The sequence below is a fragment of the Trachurus japonicus genome, chromosome 11, assembly GCF_045865225.1.
Source record: "Trachurus japonicus isolate A0001 chromosome 11, Traja_1.0".
Classification (NCBI taxonomy): domain Eukaryota; kingdom Metazoa; phylum Chordata; class Actinopteri; order Carangiformes; family Carangidae; genus Trachurus; species Trachurus japonicus.
The window spans coordinates 15927064-15951687 of NC_140917.1; the positions used below are offsets into that span (position 1 = coordinate 15927064).

General features: G+C 42.5%; 2 protein-coding genes across 2 annotated transcripts; one reads left to right on the forward strand and one right to left on the reverse strand.

Annotated features, from left to right (window-relative positions):
* nelfe (negative elongation factor complex member E) lies at nucleotides 1–3563 on the reverse strand. The gene is made up of 10 exons (XM_085791255.1): nucleotides 3429–3563; nucleotides 2989–3058; nucleotides 2595–2740; nucleotides 2308–2382; nucleotides 2088–2125; nucleotides 1655–1992; nucleotides 1273–1417; nucleotides 1085–1139; nucleotides 394–496; nucleotides 1–290 (listed from the first exon to the last, which is right to left on the reverse strand). Exons 1-10 carry the CDS (start codon nucleotides 3501–3503, stop codon nucleotides 217–219), a joined length of 1119 nt encoding a protein of 372 aa, XP_085647381.1. The 5' UTR covers nucleotides 3504–3563; the 3' UTR covers nucleotides 1–216.
* A 461-nt stretch (nucleotides 3564–4024) lies between these two features.
* skic2 (SKI2 subunit of superkiller complex) lies at nucleotides 4025–24200 on the forward strand. The gene is made up of 29 exons (XM_085791256.1): nucleotides 4025–4121; nucleotides 4516–4634; nucleotides 4794–4915; nucleotides 5343–5460; nucleotides 5695–5809; nucleotides 5892–5966; nucleotides 6059–6112; nucleotides 6210–6370; nucleotides 6982–7137; nucleotides 7360–7505; nucleotides 8441–8587; nucleotides 8686–8770; nucleotides 8875–8981; nucleotides 9083–9229; nucleotides 9895–9991; nucleotides 10095–10307; nucleotides 11847–11957; nucleotides 12362–12473; nucleotides 12634–12752; nucleotides 13544–13675; nucleotides 13872–14009; nucleotides 14101–14205; nucleotides 15280–15415; nucleotides 15650–15776; nucleotides 16644–16854; nucleotides 17776–17886; nucleotides 20437–20655; nucleotides 21740–21880; nucleotides 23691–24200. The coding sequence occupies exons 1-29, from the start codon at nucleotides 4109–4111 to the stop codon at nucleotides 23889–23891; spliced, it is 3738 nt and encodes a 1245-aa protein (XP_085647382.1). The 5' UTR covers nucleotides 4025–4108; the 3' UTR covers nucleotides 23892–24200.
* The last annotated feature ends 424 nt before the right edge of the window (nucleotides 24201–24624 follow it).

Here is a 24624-nt window from a genome sequence, read left to right on the forward strand (position 1 = left end):
CATCATGTAGGGGGCATGATGGCTTTCTCTGCTCACTGTCTGCACACTGTTTTGAATCTACTGCAGGTAGACTGTGTATAAATACCTCACACAACATCACATCAAATAATGTGAACTATCCTTTTAAGCAGCTGGGTAACAGCTCATTAAAACAAAAACAAAAAACATGAAAAGCTCTATGCCAAAATACAAAAAAACGCAACAATTTTTTCTCCATCAGAGGAAATCTTCACTGTACACGACTTGGTTCCTCTTGTCCCTGTAGGAGCCTTTAGTGCTGTTCTGCACAGCTGTGGAGGAAGAGAGAGATGGGGGTGAAGGTTAATCCTCACTGTGCAGACACACACAGAGTCTGATCAGTGTCTAAACAAACAATAACTGTGAAGTGTTTACCCAGCGACGCCCACACAGATTTGCCCGTGGCAGCATCCAGCATGGGCTGCTTCCTGGCGATGCTGACTTTGATGTGAACGTCTCCCACCGTGCTCCCATTCAGCTGCAGCACAAAAACATACAAGGTCTAGTCTGAACACAGTCTACATGAACAGGACTTCCCCAAAACTAAAACAATAAATTGAATTGATCTATACATTACTCCAAGTTTTACAATTAAGAGTAAAAATGTTATATCTGTTACAGGGTTTCTGCAGGTCCCAGCAAATCTAATGTAATGCTTTTTAATGCCATTTCAAACATTTTTAATGCCCATGACTAACTGCAAGTACTATACATTTGCGTACGTATACTTACTTATATAAACATACACACGCCCAATTACTTGGTTCCACACGTTATCACACAAAATTAATGTTTATATACTAAGAATAAATCGGTAATATTATTTTTCATTATTTTTTTTATTTTTTAATGCCTCTGGGAATCGAATTTAATGCTTTTTAATGCCAGTTAAGGCCTTAGTTTTAGCTAAATTTATTTAATGACTTTTAATGCTTTGCCACCATGGTATTACACAGTTACCACCACAATATCAACACTAGAACACTAATAGATAATTGGATCAAGCTATATTATTTATAGAGGAAGAAGAAGATTAAATGTATTAAGTAGTCTCAGTAGTACCAACCTCAGCTACAGCCTGGTCAGCAGACTCCATCTTCTCAAAAGTGATAAATGCACAGCTAGAAAGAGAAATGGAAACCACAGGAGACAGTACAGTGTTATGTAATCACGTTCTGTGTTGTCATATTACCGATTAGAGCAGCAGACAAATGAAGAGTATGTGCACACAAGCTTTGTTTAATGGGTCCGTACTTGCGTGGGTTGTCCATGGAGAGGTCGATGATGTTTCCATGCTGAGAGAAGGAGGAGCGCAGGCTGTCCTCCACCAGCCCAGAGCCGTAAACATACACTGTGTTCCCCTTGCGCACTCCTCTCCGCTCTGGGTACGAGTCAGACCCTGAGGAGAATAATCATTCGTGTCCCATCATGCCTTTCGATAACCACCACCACCACGCTACACCTACACTGTGACTGAGAGGTTGTGGGATGCTGTAACTTGGCTCCACAATGCATTCTTGTCAGTTGTGGTACTTTTCCTAGAGATATCTTTATCTCTGACTTCTCTGTTATGGCCTATTCCGTGAATATATGTATAATCTTTTTGGATAAATACAGGTAAAAAATGGCTACTCACTTCTAAATGGTCCATCTCTGTCCCGTTCGCGGTCCCTGTCCCGCTCGCGGTCCCGTTCTCTGCTCCGGTCTCTCTCTCGTTCTCTTTCTCTGTCTCGATCTCTTTCTCTGTCCCTGCCTCTGTCTCTTTCCCGGTCTTTGTCTCGCTCTTTCTCTCTGTCCCTTTCCGGCTCACGCTCTCTTTCTCGTTCTTTTTCTCGCTCTCGGTCTCTCTCTCTGTCCCGCTCTCGGTCTCGCTCTCTCTCTCTGTCTCTGTCTCTGTCTCTGTCCATTTCACGGCTAGTTGACATTGCACCTCCGTCGTCCTCGTCCCGGTATCGGTCACTTGAACTGACAAAGCTGCAGAGACAGAGAGGGAAACAATGTTAGATTCACAGATATTCACTGTGGTGTATGACATTGATAAGTCATTAATCGTGGTTTTTGGACATTACCTCTCGTACAAAGATTTCCTTTGAGCTCTCTTCCCCGACTAGAAGAAGCAAAAATATGAGAATATGAACATGTAAAGTCTGTATGAGTTCTTATTTTATATAATTAAACTATATTTATATCTCAAGAAATTGTACAATTCAAAGCTTTTATAAATATTACAGGAGAGACACTGGTTGCAACAAAGAGGTCATGATATGTCATGTTAGATCTCCACTATACCTCAGGTTGTTCTTCATCAGTAGAGACACTCCTTTGGAAAGGCAAGAACGCAGGAATTGGGCCTTTCTCAGGGTCCTGTGCCAAAAAAAGAGAAACATTTTAACATATGAACAACCAAAACAAAGTAGGGAAGAAGAAGTAACATATCCAGCCAGAGTAGCAGTAAATTTAGTACTGTGATGTCTTCTTATCATCAGCTTCACTACAGCAACTGCAACTGCATTACACACCATAAATGATCTTGACGGTCAGTTATAGACCATGCAGTATATGAAATGACATCCTACCTTGAGTTTAATCTCCAGCATCCGAGAGCGTTTAAAACCAGAGTTCTTGTTCTCTGACTTGATGGCACTGATGGCGCCCGACTTGATGAGCATCTTTGCCTGTTCTGTGGCTGTTGCAGTGTCAACAACGGGCTGGTCTGACAGCGCTGTGGTGAAGCAAAATATAAAGTAAATATATAAGCAAGAGGTTCCTTTCAAGCAGTTTGACATAGTTGGATTGTTTTGAAAAATTAACTCACTACATGCGAACATTCGATTACTTCAATGTGACTTAAATGGGCCTGTGTATTTGTGCTGTGGCACATTGAATGTATATTTTTCACAGCTGTGGGTTAGCACTTATTTAATGTAGTACAGACAAATGCTGGGATTATTTTTACATTGGCACACTTACTCCGTTTCAAGCCACTCTGGTTTGTCTGGTTGGTTGAACTCTGCTTCTTCAAAGCAAGCAGTGCCTTTTTCTGTAATAAACAGACGGAAGAATATTCTTTTACAAAAAACATTAAATTGAAGACTAATAGATCAGTAACAAAATTCACCCCAGTCCATAATAGATTAAGTAAATCAGCCTCATCTTGCCAATGCAGATCAAAACTGATCAAAGGTTTCTTTGTCTGCATAGATTAGCATCACCTCACTTTACTGAACTGCTGTTTTGTTTTCTTCTAAATGCTCTATGACCAACTAAATAAAATAAATGAGTAAATGAACAAACTGTCTTGACTTCTAAATCTATACACTCCATAATGGGAAACTAAATTCAACACATGCGATTAAAACAAAAGTACAATACAAAGTCATACATTTCTCACGTGTTTTCATTTTCTTTACCTTTTTCTTCAGTTTAGCATATTTCTTTTGCAGGGCCTCTTCCTCTTCCGTCAGCGAACTTGGAAACACCACCATGGTGGTAACCGCTACAATAGAGACAACTTCATTAACAGCTGGAAACACAGTTGATTATTTTAACACGAACGATTTCGTTTATTTACGTTCAGCTCGCAAACAGCTGGTTGGTAGCCCAGGTAAGCTAATTAAAACGCTGCCTGCGTAATAATGCGGGTGTAGCTGATTCAGACCACCCTAAAATCAAACTACCCGCCTGACAGAAACGTAAAGCACCGATTAAAGCCATTTAATCTAACAGTTATTTGATTTTATTTAATTAATTCACTCACCAAACTCTGATGTGATGCTAGGCGCCGACTTCAACAAAAACACCGACGCATAGATATGACGTTGCAGCGTCTGATGACGTGAAGACTTTTTTCTTTTTCTTTTTCTTTTTTTTTGGGGGAAAATAAAAATAACACAAATCAATTACACTACATTTTTTTAAACTACATTTGAAATATAACAAATATAAAATATTTTACATTGTATTGTAAAAAAACAAAAAAAAAAACATTCCTGCTAGCAACTTCCGCATGTCACTCTTGGCAACTTCCGCGGCGACCACAGTCACTACAACACTTGGGGGCAACTTTTAGCGTCTAGCAGCGAGTGGGGACATGGACAGAATAAGTAAGTTGTGTTTTTTTGCATATTAAATCAGTCCCTGTAATATTTTTTTCTATATATTCAGCGGAGAGGCGTTTTATCTTGCTGCCATGGCTCGCTGGTGTAACTTCTGTGACGATGATGTGGCTAACAATGTAGCCAGATTTCTGTCAATCAGGGCTGCACTCTGCCTCATGACTTAGGGATTTAATACTGAATTAAACATGAAGTGGCTCCAGTATTTTTCATTTCTCGAACACGAATAATAAATGGTAAATGGACTTGGAGTAATGCTTGCTCTACAGTTCGTTGGTCACTTCTCCCTGAACGCAGCCTGTTTTGCATACAGTGGAGCAGCTTTTTCGTCCATTCACACTCTTTGTGTTGTTTTTCTTGTGTGTGTTTTTTTTTTTGTCAGATGTGCCCCCCGCTGGCCCCATGGACCTGCCGCTGGCCCTGCTGGAGATGGGATGCTCGGGCAGGTTTGAGCTCATCACACACCCCCTGCCCGGTCAGCCTCTTCCTCCATGCAGCACGGTCAGTGTGGAGCAGGATGACTCTGTATAAAAACACATTTGAAGCGTAAAAAGATGAGCTTTCACTGGGGAGACAGGGTGGAAATTGTAGGCCTGTGTAATTAAAGAAACGAACTGGTATTCAGTTTCTGAATGTGTGGTCTGATCCTCCCCTCTGCAGCTCCCCCATGGGCTTCCTCCAGCCAGCGTGAGCTTGGAGACTGAAGTAGAGAAGCAGTTTTTACGGGACCCTGCCTGGCTTCCTATTCATGACACAGACATCGCCTTCCAGAAGTTTCTCAAGTACATGCTCATGTTTATTACGCCTGTGAATATTCTCATTTGTCCAGGTCATAGTTATCTCAAGGAAATTTAAATCGAATGCAACTGGACTTGGTTGTTTGACCAGTCTCAGCCTGGTCAGATGCAAACATGAACTGATGAAGCCTCTTGGATGAGAGGTGAAACGTCTTCCTAGACAAATAACCAAGTCCAGTTGCATTTCCTTGAGATATCATGTTTATTACCTTGTTATTCTTAATAACGAAGCCAATAACAGCTACATGATCTAATAATATCTTGTTTTTTTATTTTATATAATATAGAGAATGTAATTTATAAACCTTTGAGCACCTTCTTGTTTGAAAACTCTTAAGTATCTGAACTGAACTGAGTAATTAACTGTATATATCTGAGGCAGCTCTAACTGCTGTGTCACTGTCTTCCACAGAGTGGCAAAGAGAGAGTATAATGTCGACACTCTGCTCAACTCCACTCAGTCTCAGCTCCACTCAGGTCTCTCTGTGGTCAGAGACCCAACCACGGGGATGCTGCTGGACTTCACAGAGGTATCTCATATTGGACCTCTCTTCCCCACTGTACTCTTATTATTTTAAGTGTTTAGAAAACATCATTTCATCTTGAGCTGATAACATGATATTAACCAACAACATTTTTAAAACTTGAGTAACTGTTTCACTCATTTTAGTAAAAAACTAAACAGGGAACTGCATATCTTTGGGTTGTGGACTGTCTATGAGATCAAAGAGAATTTCAATATGTCGTTTCTGTCTCACCTTTAGGTTTTGCTGGAGAACACCGACCTCTCTGCAAAAAACTCACTGTCATTACAACGCCAGCCTGGGCCTCCCTCAGAGAGCCTTAGAGGAAGCAACACTAACTATCCCTTCCTGCCTGGTGAGGTTCCTTTGGTAGAGATTTATATGTGGGGATTTTTTTTCATCTAACAGTGTATTTGTTATTGTAATGATGTTCACAGGAGGAATGGAGGCGATCACACTGGAACAAATCAAAAAGAAATCAGACCTGGAGCAGGACATCGACTTTGAGAAAGGTAATTTGAAAATTTAGCTCATTGTTTTAACATGATAATGGAGAGTTTTGGTTTGGCTCTATATTGTTGTATTTCTAATTATAACCCCACAGATTTGCTCAGAGTTCCACCTGGACTCAAAGCTGGGATGGACTTCACTGACAAAGGTTAGATATTGTCAAACAAAATACAAACAAAATCCCACAATGGTTAAAAGATAAATGCTTAATTAATTTCTCATTTTTAAAAATGTGTATCTTCAAGATGCCAAAATGGCAAAGCCGGAGGTGAACCTCATGTCGCTCCTGTCTACATTTGATGGCATCAGCTTACAGCCTGAGGCAGAGGAGAAGGAGGAAGTCAAAGGAGGTGAACAAGCTCCAAAACTACCCAGAACAAACAGCCTCGAAGACCTTGGCATCAAGGTATTTCAATTTATTTATTTTTTTATCCAACTGGTCTAACTTTTTTTTCTCTCTCTCTCTCTTTATGTTTCTTTTACCATGGTAATATTTTAGAAATGCACTAAGTTTCAGACATTGTACTGTTATAGTGATTAGGGTAGTAGAGAAAAGTGCTGTGATGAGACCTAATAGCAACATTATGTCATACATGCTAATACAGGTGCTAATCATTGTGTTTATGCAGGGATTTGCATCAAATCTACGTAAATTAACTATAAATAAAAAGGTGTTTACACACTTTTAATCCAGTGCTCTTATTTGAAATTCTTTTTTATATATACATTTGTGTAGAATAAATGTGTATTGTTGTAAATTTGACAGATGTGTAACATAAAGACATTGCATATTGAAATTAGTTATAGTTTGCCCTATGTGACTGTGTGCAGCCAGATATTATTTATGTAGTGTAATGTTGGAGTACAGGATATATACTGTATGCCATCTGGTTCGTTTTTGTAAAACTGAAATAAATGCAGCCCTGTCTCTTTTGTAGATAACCTGAATTAAAAGTGTATTGTTGCCTTTTACCAAACATTAACAGCACTGTGAACTGTTTCCTCCTCTGTCCACAGGATGCTGTGTCATCCTCCACTCCCTCAGAGAAAGGAGAAAAACAGAAATCAAAACCAAAAGAGAACCCAGAGGAGAAAAAGAAATGGGCCATCCCTGTCGACATATCTTCACCTTGTGATGATTTCCATAAACGCATCCCCAACCCAGCTTTCAAGGTGGGTGTTCTAGAAATAATCTAGTTAGAAATATGACAAAATGTCTGTTTGTGCCTCTATTGATATCGCTGTGCATCACCAAACATCACACTTCCCGTTCCCTTCCACCGCCACGTTTATTTATTGTTTCTGTGTATGTGAGATGAATCGCTGCAAGTAATCGCTCATCGTTAGTGCTTGAGCAGCCGGTAAAAACTGTCTCTCTGCCTCCCTCTGCTCCAGTGGCCGTTTGAGCTGGACGTCTTCCAGAAACAGGCTGTGCTGAGGCTGGAGAATCACGAATCTGTGTTTGTAGCTGCGCACACATCAGCTGGCAAAACAGTGGTGGCCGAGTACGCCATCGCCCTCTCACAGAAACACATGACAAGGTGTGTATGTGTCGGTGCAAATTAATTTTTTATGGGCTCAACTGTGCATGTAGGTGAGCAGCTATGCACCCAGAGGTAATGTGAAACTGTGAAAACATTACTGGATACAAAACAACAGATTCAACTTGATGAGATGATACAAGAGCTGGATCTAAGGCAATGTAAAAATAAATAAGTGTCTATAAGTTACATTTTCCATCAATATACGCATGTTTAGCAAGTCTAGTGGTCATGTTTATTTGTAATAAAACATTAAACTGTAAGCCCAACACTAAATCTGACATTTAATTAGAATTTTATATTAGTTAGTATTAACATAATTGGCCTCAGGCAGATGGCGTTATGGCCCACATCATCAGCAGAAGAAAAAACACTGCATTATCAGTGCCACAAAACAAATGTAGATACTCAAAACAAAAAAAATTATGGAATAAAAATGTTGTTGCCATAGCAATAGGATGTTCAACTGCACCACGCCCCCTTTACATCTCAGGAAATGCTGGAAGCCAAAATAGAGTAAACTGTCATTGACATTCATAGGGAGCAAAACTTGCAAAATTTGAACTTTGGCAACACCTATAGAAATACAACTGTATGTTTGTTTTTGATATATCTAAGATCATTTCATTGATGAGTCACAAATTGCCCCAAAGTGGGGAAAAAAGCAGCGCAGAGCATCATGTTATTGTTAATTAACTCTGATGAATAAGAAATATTCTCCAAGAAGACTTTATGGTCCAATAGTTTAAAAACACAGTGGAAATTCGCCTTTGACGTCTTGGTAGTCGGCCAACAACAACAGCTGGACACAACCAGCACAATAACAAATAAATAAATAAGCCCATGGAGTACAACATTACAATATCATACAGCAGCTGCGGTTTCACTATAGCTCAAAGTTCAATAAAAGATGCTCTGATTCTCTTCTCTGATAGGACCATCTACACGTCCCCGATCAAAGCTCTGTCCAATCAGAAGTTCAGAGATTTTAAGAACACCTTCAACGATGTCGGCCTCCTGACGGGCGACGTCCAGCTCAGTCCTGAATCGTCGTGTCTCATCATGACCACTGAGATCCTCAGGTACAGATATGTGACAGATACCAGAGTCATGGTGAATAACAAAGACAAAGACAGATGAGCTTCTTGACTCTTCTGCTCTCTCCTCTCTTCTCTCTCAGGTCGATGCTTTACAACGGCTCGGAGGTCATCAGAGACTTGGAGTGGGTGATCTTTGACGAGGTTCACTACATCAACGACGCGGAGGTGAGGGACAAGTCCCAGTTGTTTTTCCGCAGTGATGTTGTTTACCGTTGAAGTGGAGAATAACAGTTTCCTCTCCTCTTTCCCCCTCACTTTGTTCTCCTCAGAGGGGGGTCGTGTGGGAGGAGGTTTTGATTATGCTTCCCGATCACGTCAGCATCATTCTCCTCAGCGCCACAGTGCCAAACGCCCTGGAGTTTAGCGAATGGATCGGGTAGGTGCACTGCACACCACACTGACTGTTTAAAAAGCCAATTGTGAGACAACAACAGAGTCAACATTTCTCCTTCCTCCCCCTCAAACTTTTATCTCCAGTCGCATTAAGAAGAGGCATATTTACGTGATCAGCACAATGAAGAGGCCCGTGCCTCTGGAGCATTATCTGTACACAGGAAACAGCACCAAGACGCAGAAAGAGATGTTCCTGTTGATGGATGCTGCAGGAAACTTCCTGACAAAAGGGTACAGCTTTTCTCTTTCCTCTCTCTGTTGTGTTTGTGTTACTCCAGTGGATGGTTTTTATTTTAGTCGCAGAGGAACAAAGTAAAGCTTTGAATCTGTCTCTCTGTTATTTAATGATTTCTTTTCTACTCTTATAATTAATTACTCTTAACTTTGTCGGTTGTGGTCTTTTGTTCCAGTTTAGTTTCGCTTTTTTATTCCTATATTGTAAAAATGCGGAAGGGTAGTTTAATTTGCTCTGTAGGACAGGTATAAATCTAAGCATTATGCTTCTGCCTTTTCAGTCACTACCTTGTTGACTTGTAGTGTTGATAGTTGTTGTATTATGTGATGACTGACTGAATAAAGACTGAATTAAAATGGTTCAGCAGAATAATATAATAAATGTAAAAAGCCGAAGACTAGGAGTGCTGCCTGGAACTACTGTATGGGTTTCTATTTTTAAGATGGTGCTCTTTGGTGAAGAGCTGGATGAGTAGAACAAAAGAGAAAATACCAAGGCACGCATCTTGAATAGAAATATTAAAATTAGACGCGTTTCAGCTGAGAGTATTCGTCAGGAAGTGTAGTCTGACACCAAGACAAGCACAATCATTTTACTCAAGATGATTGGCTTGGTATTTTCTCTTTTCTTTCTAGAATAATAAATGTGTTGTTGTGCTCAGGTACTACGCTGCTATCGATGCCAAGAAGGAGCGAACAAGCAAACATGCACAATCTTTTGGCACGAAAAACACTTCTCACAACACTTCAGCTAGTCAGGTAACTCCCCTCCTCTGTTTGTCGTCACCTCAGCGATTATTAGTTTTATTTTTCCACGGCATTACAGTGTTACATGTGCGACTTGATGATTTTCCCCACCCAGGACCGGTCGGTGTGGCTCTCCCTCCTGCACTTCCTGTCCCAGCGGCAGCAGACCCCCGTGGTGGCGTTCACCTTCTCCCGGACGCGCTGCGACGACAACGCCCGCTCCCTGGACTCCATGGACATGACGTCGTCCATAGAGAAGGCGGAGATCCACTCCTTCTTCCAGAAGAGCCTCAGTCGCCTGCGAGGAGGAGACCGACAGCTGCCTCAGGTAGAGAGCGATCGAATGTTCAACTGAAAGCAGCAGCTAGGCCACGCCACCCTCATGTCTCTATCACCGCTGGCAACAAATACAAAATACTTAGTGTTAGAATGTCACCTGTGCAGTTATGGCAACGCCTTTTAGGCTATTATTAGAAATCCTACATACCCGACATTAAACAGTAATTATGGGAAATGTGTCCCAATAACTGTTGGCAAACAGAAGCCAATTAAACTAAGTCAAGTTTCGTCTCATTGATAAACAATAGACCTGTGTGCCTCTACTGCATTAACTCATTAATTATTGATTTGATTCACTCTGGTTGTACAGTGTGTTTTTGCAAGTTGTACTTTACTTACTGAATGTGGAAATAAATTTAAAAACAACACATCCAAACATCCAACCAGCTGCGTTCACACCAGTTTAAGATGAACCAAATTGGGAGTATGTTACTCTGCATTACTCCAAATTGTTTGCCTTTTTGTTGTCTCTGTAATCATTCTTCACTTTTTTTTAATATTTATTTAATTATTTGGTCTGGTGTTGGAGTGAACCCAGCCTTGGCCATTTCTTAACAGAGTTCAAAGATAAGAATTACTTTACTTTATCAAGCCCCAAAGGGAAATTCATACAACTTGTTCTTTCTTGTGCTGCTTTCTAGCCTTTCTTGAAATTCTGTATTTGCCCAAATCACCACCAAATATTTAGTTACTTTAGCAGACCACTGTCATTTTTTCTCCAGGTCGTCAATTACTGCCTCCTCTTCCTTCCTGCTCGTCTTCACAGGCTAAACTACGACACGCCCACTGATGAAGTCACAGTTCGCAGGACAGAGCCAAACTATCTTTTGGTTCCCCTGAGAACCGACTTTTCAGGTTCTGAGCCTGGTATTTCTTCGGTCTGAACCGAAAAAAGCCGGTTCAAAATTGGGTTCAGGAACCAGAACCCCCTAACATAGCCCTGCAGTTTTTTACATGCACCTGTGCTGACTGAAAATGCATCATACAAGTAGACATTTGATATGGCGACAGTATTGTAAGTGTTGGCTCTGTGGAAGATCCTGTGTGTTGTTCAAAGATAGTGCTCAGTATAGGCCTTGCCAACAGTTTTGCATGTGTCCATATCTCACATCCAAATCCAGTTTTGGCAAAGGGAGTGATTGTGTAACAGTGGGTTTCATTTTTATTTATTTACCCAACACTTTTATTATCAAGGTTACAAAGTCCTTCACTTTCACACAAACAAACATTTCAAAACACTGATCTGTGTTAAACTGTAGCAAATGTGAGTAAAACAACCGACAACACAGGTACCAATAAAGCAGGAACTGTTTAAAAAAACATCAAAAGCAACAAAGAGCATAAGATGAAAACAAGCCGGGGGTCACATACACCACCTGAATGCTGGGTTAGTATGTTGATAGGCCTCTTCCACAAAGAGATCAGGGCTGTCAGGTGTGTGGGAATGGAGTTAGGCCTGAATTCAGCAGTAAAACAGACGAAATCAAACACAATATTTAATGTTAACACTTGAAAATCTTGTGTTTAGATCTTGCAGATGAGAGACCTGTTGAAGAGGGGGATAGCCGTCCATCACAGCGGGATCCTGCCCATCCTGAAGGAGGTCATAGAGATGCTCTTCTCACGAGGGCTCGTAAAGGTGAGTCACAACTTCAAGCCTCTGTTTCTATTTACAGGTGCATCTCAATAAATTAGTAAGTAATCAGTAATTCATTTCAAAAAGTGAAACTAATACATTATACATATCCATTACACACAGAATAAAACATTTCATGTCTTTATTTATTTAATTTCTTTTAATTGTAATGATTATGGCTTACATTTAATGAAGCCCTAAAATTTAGTATCTCTAAATTTTTGAATATTACAAAAGACCAATTTAAAAAAAAGCATTTTTAATATGGAAATTGTTGTTGGAGCTGTTTGATTCCAACTACTGGAAATGGACTTTTCCATGATATTCTTATTTATTGAGATGCTCCTGTACATGTTTGTCCAGAGGTTTTTGAAACAATTAATCTGCATTTTCACTTCATCTCCCAGGTGCTGTTTGCCACCGAGACTTTTGCGATGGGAGTGAACATGCCCGCCAGGACCGTGGTGTTCGACAGCATCAGGAAACACGACGGGACCGGCTTCAGAAATCTGCTGCCAGGTTCGGCGCTCCCCGTTCCCTGTTGCCTGTGTCTTTCCTCTCCCTTTCATCCGAGACAACGTTTATTATGCTCTTTCATCTCTTGAGGATGAATCGGAGCTGTGGAAAAAAAACAACGGCATTTTGATGTCCCTTTTATGTCTCTGAACTGTACCTTCAGGTGAATACATTCAGATGGCGGGCAGAGCGGGGAGGAGAGGGCTGGACGCCACAGGCACCGTCATCATCCTGTGTAAAGCCGGCGTTCACGAGATGGCAGATCTGAATGTCATGATGCTGGTGAGGCCTCTTCATGTTTCCAGCCCAGAACGCAGTGAAACACACAAGTTTATAAATCACTTAAAAAACCGCCTGGTCACCGTTTGTAGTTATAAATATCCTAAAGGAGCAGCTCTGCCTCTTGTTTGTTTCCAGGAAGGTGTTGCATGCCAGGCTATTTAACATTTAATTACACAGTTGAGTGGGCTATTTTAACTCACCCTCCCTCTGTGGTGCTTTGGAGAGGAGCATCTCGATTTCAGTGTGTGCTCTTCAACTGAAATAAACCTCATTTGGCTCTGATTGGAGTTTTATCCTCTCTGCCTGTGGTCGTCATCGGATGTAATTTTATTTTATCTGCATCCTGCATAATCGTTTTCATAAAACGTGTACATGCAGTGCCAGATTTTAAACCAATACAGATATGATATTGGGTGTTTTTGCCTGTGAAGGACACAAGGAAGAATAAATCTGGCATCTTAAAAAATCATTCTGGTGATTAAAAAACAAAAATTCCCCTTGTCAACAATGTCCATGAAGATACGAAAGCCAAAGTCTGTGTATCTAAATGTAGGTTTGTGTTTGTCATGCACAGGCTGGGAGAGTCAGAAATCATGAGTTGGCTTTGGTTTTTGCATTTTTTTTTATCGGCACATCAACCATAATAGGATTTTTTTTTTGTCTTGCTTCATGCTACACACAGTCCTACAATAAAAACCTGAGTACAGACAGGAAGAAGTGTAAGAAACACCTGCTGTGTAATGGAAACAAAAAGGGAAATCGCTGTAACCACGTTGTTTTGTCTGGATCAGGGTAAGCCGACCATCCTCCAGTCCCAGTTCAGACTGACCTACACTATGATCCTCAACCTGCTGCGAGTCGAGGCCCTCCGTGTGACCGACATGATGAGAAGGAGCTTCTCTGAAAACCACAGAGACACACAGGTAACGCTCCAAACACTCAACTGTAATGTTGCAAGAACAAGAAAAGCCACTCTTCCTGTTCCCTTCCTTCTCCTCCTCCTCCTCCTCCTCCTCTTCGCTCATCTCTCTCTCTCCTCATGACAACTGATAAATGTGTAATAAAAGTCTTCTATTTCCTTTCCTCCTCCTCCTCCTCCTCTTCTTCCTCCTCCTCCAGGCCCAGGAGAAGAGGATCGTCCAGCTGAAGCAGACGTTGTCCACTCTGCCTCCTCTGGACACAGACGGCCAGCTGTCTGACATGACGTCTTACTACCGCACGATCACGGAGCTGCGGACCACCAGAGAATCTCTCCAGGTTCACAAACACAACAGCGAGACACACAAACTCTGTGCAGCTTTAATCTGCTGCTGCTTGTTTATCTCCTACTTTTTCCTCTGGTTTCCAGCGTGCGATCCTGGAGTCGATGAACGGGCTGAAGGCTCTGTCTGTGGGCCGCGTTGTGGTTGTTAACAACAATAAGCATCTCAACGCACTGGGAGTCATCCTCCAGGTAAGTGTGTGTTTTCGTAGCAGCAGATGAAGATGTGAGAAATCCTGGCAAGAGAAAATATGTCACATGTAGAGTTTATTCGCTTCAGCTTGTTTTAAAGGGATAGTTCAACATTTTGGCAAATTGGCCCATTGCTATAATAACTATAGTTTGTCGGTTTAAGCTATTTTTAGAATGGTGGAGCCGAGCCGTGAGCTGCTCAGAGCTACGCTACGGAGGCTAATGGGATTTCTTGGCTTCCCTCATCAAACTCATCAAATACACAATCCAACAACTCCAAAACGCTCTGGTGGACAAGTTGTGACCTGCACATTCACCACGCTATGAGATAATAACAGAACGATACGAGACTGAGTTATTTTCGAGGCAAATACAGAGACTGCTTGCCGGAAAACTGCCCCCGACAGGAACGCTCATCAGCGATTTTGCATGAATTTGCCTCGTAAACAACTCTGTCTCGTATCGTTCTGTTATTATCTCATAGCGTGGTGAATGTGCAGGTCATAACTTGTCCACGAGAGTGTTTTGGAGTTGTTGGATTGTGTATTTGATGAGTTTGATGAGGGAAGCCAAGAAATCCCATTAGCCTCCGTAGCGTAGCTCTGAGCAGCTCGCGGCTTTGCTCCACCGTTCTAAAAATAGCTTGCACCGGCAATTACAGGTAACGAACCTACTGCTATGACTATTATAGGGATTATGGCAAAATGTTGACCTATCCCTTTAAACAAACAGAAACACTCTCTTTAATTCAGACTTTTTTTTTTAATTATGTAACTCTGATGCAGCAGCCAAGGCCAGGCAGTGACATCCCACACATGAAGAAAACTCACACAGAATAAAAGGCTGGTGTCAGGGACTCAGCTGAAAGACCAGAGAGACACAGATCTCTGCAAAAATAATATCCATGTTTTATTTACAAAAAAGCAGAACAGAATAACAAAAATGTTTGTAGATATAACTCATAGAAGGTGTCACAAGTGAACCCAATAGCACAAACTAACCCACAGACAGAATCATAGATTAAACCTTTAACGACTGTGTGCGCCCTCCTTTCCACATGTGTCTCGGCGCCAGGTGTCGAACGACTCCGTGAATCGCACCTTCACCGCTCTGATCATCTGTGAGAAGGGCAACGAGGAGGGAGAGGGAAAGGACGACAACAACAACGCCTTCCCCCACCTCTACAACACGGCTCTCTTCATACCTGAAGGTTGTTTGATTGACACCACGTCTCTACACTTCTACAAACACACACACACACACACACACACACACTCTGGTTTCCTCTCATTAACACAGAATGTCATCTCTATCTGCAGCCTTCCCACACATTCTCCGAAACCACCCACACTTATTTTTCTGATGCTTTCACTGAACAGTTTTGCAGTTTGAGATTCAGTGGAATTTGATTATTTGTTTTTTTTCCTCTGTTATTTTTCTTCAGGTCCTTGCAGCCACACGGTACAGAAGCTGAAGTTTCAGGACATTTCGGCCCTCACAGTGAAAACCCTCAAAGTGATTCCTGACAGGATCATCGACAACTACAACAAGAGGCAACAGCCACGTTTCAGGTCCGTGTGAACGAGTTCTGGTCCATGTGTTGATGTAGAAACGCCTCTGTGTCGCCTCTGTGTTAAAACCCAGACATATGACACCTGATACTGTGTAGCATAGGAGCTGCTCTCATCCCACAATCAACCCCTGAAAATCAAAAGGAATTCACAGCACTGCTACTTCAATATTAAAGGGATAGTTCAACATTTTGGCAAATTCGCCTATTGTCATAATCCCTATAGTCATAGCAGTAGGTTCATCACCTTTAATTATCGGTGCATGTTGTTTTGAGATCTGCGGGGCAGAGACGTGAGCTGCTCAGTGAACACAGTGGAGGTGAATGGTACCGGTCCCCTGTCCCTCATCAAACTCATCAAATACACAATCCAACAACTCTCGTGGACAAGTTGTGACCTGCACATTCACCACGCTATGAAATAATCATGTATGAGGGACAGGGGACTACTGTATGTACCGTGTTTGCTGAGCAGCTCACGTCTCTGCCCCGCTGATCTCAAAACAACATGCACCGATAATTAAAGGTAATGAACCTATTGCTATGACTATAGGGATTATGGCAATAGGTGAATTTGCCAAAATGTTGAACTATCCCTTTAAAGAAAAGGTTCATTTAACAGTGGAGCTTTAACTTTGGAATTGGTGGGAGTAACGTGGACAAAAGCGAAGTGAAGAAAAATATCTATCTATCTATCTATCTATCTATCTATCTATCTATCTATCTATCTATCTATCTATCTATCTATCTATCTATCTATCTATCTATCTATCTATCTATCGTAAGTTAAAAAGGAGGTCATTTCTCTTGCTCTCTTTCTCATGTTATCTCTCTCTCTGTCTCCATCACTCCCATCTTGCCCCATTAGGCACGATCCTCCCGGCCAGGCCATCTCCACGGCGACCCAGGAGCTGCTGCGATTGGCCGAGTCCAACCCGGGCGGCATAGCGACCCTCGACCCCGTGAACGACCTGCAGCTGAAGAGCGTGGACGTGGTGGAGGGCTCCATGAGGCTCCGTGTGCTGCAGGAGAGCCTCCGAGAGTTCAACTGCATCCACTCGCCCACTTTCGCAGAGCAGGTGTGTGTTTATATGTGTGTGTGTGTGTGTTTGTGTGTGTGTTGATGTTTAACCAGCGAGGTGGTCCTTGAAGAAAACGCTCTTTTCACTTCCAAGTGGAGTTATTTATACTGTTTGCGAAGCGCTGTGCGGATGAACGACGAGGCAAGCGTTTCGTTTCACTGTTTGTTAATAAAGACTCCAAGTTCCTTTGTGCAGCAATTGCATATTTGTGCAGCTAATTAACATCATAGCCTTACATAAGACACTTGCCGTGCAATTGGCCTCCTTCTGATGCCTCCTCTCATTTCTCTCTTTTCATTCCAGCCTCGGTTTCCTTTCATCCTTCCATCATTTCTCCTCTAGTTTCACAATAGTAACATCAAACTCCGCCACAAAGATTTCTGCTTTTGTGTCGTGCATCCTGTTCTTCCTGGCAGCCTCCTTCAGGAGATAAGACGCAAGAATCGGAGCCGCCTGTGTCTATAATTACCCATATAGGCCCGTAGCTGCAGCTCATCACTGTCTCACAGGCACAGCATGTCACTTGAGCCATCACACGCACACACACAAACACACACACACACACACAAGCGCTCTCATTACTTTGCAAGATAAGCTTTTACTTGCAGTATCACTGTGTCTTCTCGTCGCTGCAGATTCGCGGTCTCCGTGTGTGAGAAGCGCTGTGGGTATTCGGAGAGTGATGGTTAATGCAGTACGCTCCACAGTTCAAGCTGTTAGTTTACAGTAATTGGCCTCAGTGGGTTTATGTAACATATTCACTCAGAGACTCTTCTCCGCTGTCAATGAGAGGACAGCGGGAAGCGTTTTGCTCCCTGTCACAATGCAGCAGCGTTGCTCCGAAATCAGGTCAAGCGCCGCAGTGCTGCTGTTGTATACTCAAGTTAAATGATCACTCTGTGTGTGTGTGTGTTTCAGTTTGCTCGGGTTCAGGAGAGGATGAGCGTGCAGGAGGAGCTGGACACGCTGCTGTTCCTGGTGTCGGACCAGTCTCTGTCTCTGCTGCCTGAATACCACCAGAGGATCAAGGTTTGGATCAGACGTGTGACTCGCTGTCTCCACCTGTTTCTGTCAGGACACTTGTATTTATCAAGATAAGTTCATTTCTAGAAGTCAGTCGATCACCGGAGCTGCAACTAGTGAATGTTTGGTATTTTTGATCAACTTTTTTTAACAATTTCCTAAAGTGTTGATCAGTTATGCAGCTATCCAGTTATCAATTGGATGAAGATTTAAAACCGGCGGTTTGTGTCAACCAAGTCTATAGTTGTGCGAGCTGCCAGACACAACAGTGGTTTCATCTCTGCAGTGTCGTGTCAGTTCACACTTAAAAATAACGAGTTCAAAGTTCAGTTCATACAGATTAAGAAAATTAACTAGTTCACGTTAATTTGTTCCGTGTTTTCAGATAATAAGCAGTTACTCTTTTTCAACCATCACCAGCCCCAAATCACTGCACTAACTCCCTACAACTAAATTATTAACACATTATTGTGCCACTGGGAAATCACAACAGACAACATAAGAGCAGCATGGCTTCCAGCATAAATCAAACAGAATTACTTTTGAGGATGACGAGACTCGTTGGTTTTCCAGGTGTTTGGTTTTCAACATACACCTGCTGGAGGCAACAGGGAAAAAAGTTAGAGAACCAACAAAGTTCAACTACTGGGCCCAGTTGTTCAAAAGGTGTCACCTGGATTTTGAAATCCCTTGTTTTGTCATCCAGGATCACTTATCCGTCTTACTTTTATCGCAGTTGTTCAAAGCAAAGTTGGATTGGATCAGTCTGATCCAGACACAAACTTTTCGGGATTACCAGATCTGGTTAATGAATGCTCTAAATGGGACTGTATATCACACTGAAGGCTAGTAGGTAAAAAAAAAAAAACAGGCAGGGTAGCAGCATGTGGATAACACAGAGTGTATTTATTTGAAAATGGGATGTATGTATTGTTTTCTGTGCTGTTTTTTGTTTCTTCATTGTCTTGATTTTTTGGATCAAAGTTATCCCAGTCCTATTAAAAGGTTTTAGCAACACAAATTTAGGGTTTGATCCAGATTAAAACCAAGATTGGATTACGTGATCCAATCAGATTTCGGAATCCATTTTTAGTTTCAAACAATCCATTTTCAAGATTTGAGCCAATCCGTTATCCAAAATCCGATCAGATTACTTTTGAACAACTGGGCCCAGGGATCATGAGCAACTTTACAAGATTTCATGGCAAATTAACAAATTGTTGTTGAGATATTTTAGTACCAAGTAAAAGATTAAAATACAAAGAAAATGTTCTTTAGATCAGCCTTTCTCAAAGTGGGTGCCGCGGCACCCTGGGGTGCCGTCTGACTGCGTCAGGGGTGCCGTGAAAAAAACTTCTGACATTTCATAGAATACATTCTTTTTACATATAGGCCTATGCAAAGGGGCCGTGTCCACCGGACGCCCTTTTAACCCGCCCTCGGCGGAAAAAAAGCTCTCGGGTCGGGGCTTCTCTTTTTTTGTCGCGGCGCTCAGAGCGCTCAGAGTTGAAATAATCAACTTTTGGAACAGCGCCGCACTTATCAAGCGGCTCGGACGTGAGGCGGCTCGTTTCAGCAGCGTTCAGAGAGAGAGAGGGAAAGGGAGGGAGAGAGAGAGAGAGACCGCTCCGTGGACACAGCCGTTGGTCACGGGCGCTCAGAGCAGTAGGGGCCGTGTCCACCGGACACAGGACGCTATGAAAAAAATGCGTCGTACAGACAGGCACACATCACGAGTCACCCCCCCTCCTCTCTCCGGTGATCTGTGTCCGCTCTGTTCCGACTCCGGTGCGTTTGATGTATAAAAACACTCTGCAGTGACACGGTAGAAACTCTCTGATTGAGAGAGTCAGAACGGAGCGGAGACGCCGGTGGATTCATTTGAGCGCGTGACTGCGCGCTGCGCGCATGTAGACCTTTCTCTCTTCCTCTCACATTGCGGATTACGTGCGTGTGCGTGTGTGTGCATATGTAGGCTACAGAGGCACCTATACACCCTGCATTTACAGTTTGTATTATGCTCTGTTAAATAATACTGTCTCATCTAAATAAACAGGACATTTACATTTAGGCTATGCAGTGTTATTTTGAATTACATTTTACACAGGGGTGCCCTGAGATTTTATTCACTTTTGAAAGGTGCCCTGACTGAAAAAAGTTTGAGAAACGCTGCTTTAGATCATCCACATCACTCTTTACTCCAAAGTTCAAATCTATCTGATGATATGATAAGATTCATGAAAGTTTTATATAATGTTAAAGAGCGATGGAGTTTTTTTTTTTTTTATTATTATTTTTTGGTGAGGTAGTGTGACAAAAATAGTGACATGGGGAATACGTTAACAGACGTTACAACGAGACATACGTATGAACAGACAGTAACATAAAATGGTTACAATGATGAGGTGTCCAAGTTCAGTTATCGTATTAGATGTGTGTGTGTGTGTTTGTCCTAGGCATCTAAATGAGAGGCAGAGGAGCAGAAATGTCCGTTTTGGAGTTGTATTTTAATTTTCGTTGACCACTCGTTGACCGCAGCTCGTCTGCTCCCTCCAGGTCCTCCAGTCCCTCCAGTACGTGGACAGCAGCGGCGCCGTGCAGCTGAAAGGACGCGTCGCCTGTCAGATCAGCAGCCACGAGCTGCTGCTGACCGAGCTGCTGTTCGAGAACGTCCTGAGCCCGCTGGCGCCCGAGGAGAGCGCCGCCCTGCTGTCCTGCTTGGTCTTTACGCAGAACACGCAGGTGGAGCCGCACATCACCAACACGCTGCAGGAGGTGAGGACGACGCGGCTTTTACCACAGGAAGAAAAAACAAAACGTTGTTGTTAACCTGTTGTACTCCTGGGTCAAGGAAGGAAGAAAGGATGAAGGGAAATATGGGAGGAAAGAAGGAAGGAAAGATAGAAGGATGGAGGAAACAGATTGGGTCAATTAGGTCAAAAAGGAAGGACGAAGGGAAGGAAGGAAGGAAGAAAGGGAAAAAGGATTGTGGAAAGAAGGAAGGCAAGGCAAGGCAAGGCATCTTTATTTATATAGCGCATTTCATACCAAGGCAACTCAATGTGCTTTACATAAAGACAAAACATTAAAAAAAAAGGGAAGGGAAAAGGGAAGGAAAGAAAGATGGGGGGAGGGAACAGATTCGTTCAAGGAGGGAAGAAGGGAAAGAAGGGAGGAAATAAGGAAGGGAAAGTGGAAGGAAAGAAAGATGGAGGTATAGGGAACAGATCAGGTCAATTGGATTAAAAGAGGAAGGAAGAAGAAGTAAGGACGAAGGGAAGGAAAGAAGGAAGGGAAAAAGGTTTGTGGAAAGAAGGAAGGGAGAAAGAAAGGAAGGAAAGAAGGAAGGATGGAGGAAGGAAACAGACAACAGGAGGGTTAAAGTGACAGTGCACGTTCATCTGTGACTCACTCACACACTCTCTCACGCTGTATTACACTGTGAAGATTTGATGTACAACTGCCCCGCCCTGCAGAAAGGACAAGGTGCACGGCAGCGGACTCACCCCTCTGCTGCATGAGTGTGTGTGTGTGTGTGTGTGTGTGTGTGTGTGTTGAGAACTGGCCCTGATACATGAAAGTGCTTTACGAGGGTTTGAATTAGTGATGACCTGAGCTGTGTCCAGAGACCTGCTGCTCTGGAGGAGCGGACGACACCGTGGCTCGATTTGTGAAACAGATTTCCTGAGCGTAAATGACAAGGTTGTCTTGTCTTAACATTAAGAGGCCGGCCAGCGTGATGCGTTTAAGTGCTGCATGTAAAAGAAAAAATCTCTGTCGTTCAAGCGTGATTCACTCTTCTTTCCCATCTGTTCCTCCTCCTTTCTCTATCTGTCTCTATTTTTTTTCTGTCTCTCAGGGCATCGACCGGGTGCTGTCGGTGGCCCAGCGAATCGGAGAGCTGCAGAGGGACTGTGGGATACCGCAGACGGCCGAGGAGTTTGTAGGGCAGTTTAAGTTTGGTCTGACGGAGGTGGTGTACTGCTGGGCCAGAGGCATGGTGAGGTTTAACCCCTTTGAGTCTGAGCTCATTTACACCCGGGTGGGATCACAAAAACTGTGTCTCGATATTTGATCAACCCCCTGTCCTGTACACTCCTGCTGAGCTCGAACACACCACGTTTGTTCACATTAATTTTACTGAGAACAGGGAAACTCATTAATCCAAACTGTAAATAATATACACACCCTTAAAGGGATAGTTCAACATCTTGGCAAATTGGCCCATTGCCATAATCCCTATAGTTTTAAGAGTAGGTTTGTTACCTTTAATTGTCGGTGCAAGCTATTTTTAGAACGGCGGAGCAGAGGCGCAAGCTGCTCAGAGCTACGCTACGGAGGCTCATGGGATTTCTTGGTTTCCCTCATCAAACTCATCAAATACACAATCCAACAACTCCAAAACGCTCTAGCGGACAAGTTGTGACCTGCACATTCACCACGCTATGAGATAATAACAGAACGTTACGAGACGGAGTTGTTTTAGAGGCAAATGCAGAGACTGCTTGTTGAAAAACTGCCCCTGACGGGAACGCGCATCAATCGTTTTGCATGAATTTACCTGGAAAACAATTCTGTCTCGTAACGTTTCGTTATTATCTTATAGCGTGGTGGAGATAAGACTACAGGGATTATGGCAATGGGCCAATTTGCCAAAATGTTGAACTATCCCTTTAAGATGAAGGCAGCAGCTAATAATCAGCTGCTTAATTGTTTACTCAAGTCAGTGTTTAGTCATCTTGACATATTTACATTGGTTTATTGAACCAAAACCCCCGAACATATTCACTTTACTGTGAAAGAAGACAAACAGCAAATGTTCAAAATTAAAAGACTGAAAATGGTTCATTGTTGACATTTTACCTGGAAAAATGAATGTCAACACTTCATTGATCAAAAAATAATGAATGATAAGAGGAGGAGCGGTTTTAAATATTCTTGCTTCAAACCAAACTCTTTCACCACCAGACAAATGCGCTGTAAACCTTTTGGTCTCTAACTGATGGCTGGAGATTTCATCATTACCCTGTGTGACAGCCATAAAATTGTCAAATTTAGAAATCTGTTCTGCTCTCATTCACTTGGATTTTTACGCAAGAGTAAAAAAAAAACACAAGGCGAAGCCGCTAACCCTGCTGTCAGACAACAGCAGACAAAAAGAAAACAGGACGTAAACAGTGTCCTGATGTGACTACAAAGCCTCGTCTTGAAGACAGACTGGTATGAAGAGCGCCCAGTGCCATCAATGACTTGTGGCTCGTTGTTTTGTGTAGCAGAAGAACATTTTTCTGTCCTCATCCTGTTATTCATCTCAAGATCTTTCGCACTGCAAAAACTCAAAACCAAGAATATTTAATAAAATAAGACTCATCACCTAAAAAAAATACTTTTTTTTAGATCATTTTCACTTATTTCAAACCAATTTTCACTTGAAATAAGTAGAAAAATCTGCCAATGAAAGCATGTTTTTTGTGCTTGTAATAAGAAAGAAAAACTTGCTCGACGATCAGATTTTTCTACTAATTTCAAGTGAAAATATGCTTGAAAGACGTAAATAGTGTCTAAAAACAAGCTACATTTTATGTGATGAGTCTTATTTTTGAGTAAAATGAGATTTGTTTTGACTAGAAATTACATTTTGACTAGAAATAAGACAAAATTCGTGGTAAGATATTTGAGTTTTTGCAGTACGGTCAGAGTTTGTGTTTAAACCTTGAACCTTTTTGTCCCCCTGTGTTGCCTCACACCGTCTCACTGTGTCTCCTTCCTCTCCTCCTCTGTCCCACCATCACCACCGTCATCACCTCCAGCCGTTTGCGGAGATCGCCCTGCTCACCGACGTCCAGGAGGGCACGGTGGTCCGCTGCATCCAGCGGCTGGACGAGGTGCTGAAGGAGGTGAGACAGGCCGCCCGCATCGTGGGAGACTCCGTCCTGGGGAGCAAGATGGAGAAGGCCTCGCTGGCCATCCGCAGGGACATCGTCTTCACCGCCTCGCTCTACACCCACTGAGACGGGGAGGGAGACGGGGAGGGAGGGAGGGGGAGAAAGAGGGCGAGGGCGAGGGTGAGGAAGCTCAGGTGCCAGACAGGTAGATCATGTGCTTGGAGGAGGAGTGTGTTCACATGTTCCTGCTGTATGTGCCTATACACAATATGTTTATGTTTACATGACAGAAGGGAATGCTTTTAAACAACAACAACAACAACAACATCAACAGACCAAAATAGAGACAAGAGAATCAACAGAAAATCTAGATTGTAATTTATTGTACAATACCAGAAAAAAAAAGCATAAAATAAAAAAAATTATGTGATGTCACGTTGTTGTCCTGCATCATAGCTGCTCTGTGTTTTTTTTTCCTTTTGCATGTAAATAAAAATAAAACAAACTGTGCCAGGAGCATCATGTGAGGACAACACACACGTGCCAGAGGAGAAAGTGAGGAGGTGACATGTCACGCGAGGAGAGAAAAGCCTCTAATTCAGAGGTGTGGACTCTGTGTGTGTATCATCATCATCATCATCATCAGTGACGGGATGTTCAGGTCCAGTCCGGGCTGTCGCTTTAAGTCAACGATGCTTTGTGTCTGATTAATTCAATGTACGGCGACGCGTTAGTGGAGAAACCTTATTAGACAACCACACACACACACACACACACAGAGGGAGAGGGAGAGGGGGAGAGAGACCGAGCAGACAGAGCTGTGCGCTGGAGAGGAGCTGGATTTTTTACTTTAAACCAC

Bases quoted from the DNA above. Each gene is read 5' to 3' on its own strand.
- nelfe (XM_085791255.1), bottom strand. From the start codon at position 3,503: ATGGTGGTGTTTCCAAGTTCGCTGACGGAAGAGGAAGAGGCCCTGCAA. The intron at 3,059-3,428 runs GTAAAGAAAATG...TGTTTATTACAG, and splicing joins ATGCTAAACTGAAGAAAAAG to AAAAAGGCACTGCTTGCTTT. The intron at 291-393 runs GTAAACACTTCA...CTTCCTCCACAG, and splicing joins ATCTGTGTGGGCGTCGCTGG to CTGTGCAGAACAGCACTAAA.
- skic2 (XM_085791256.1), top strand. The intron at 15,416-15,649 runs GTTGTTTGATTG...ATTTTTCTTCAG, and splicing joins GGCTCTCTTCATACCTGAAG to GTCCTTGCAGCCACACGGTA. The intron at 15,777-16,643 runs GTCCGTGTGAAC...TTGCCCCATTAG, and splicing joins AGGCAACAGCCACGTTTCAG to GCACGATCCTCCCGGCCAGG.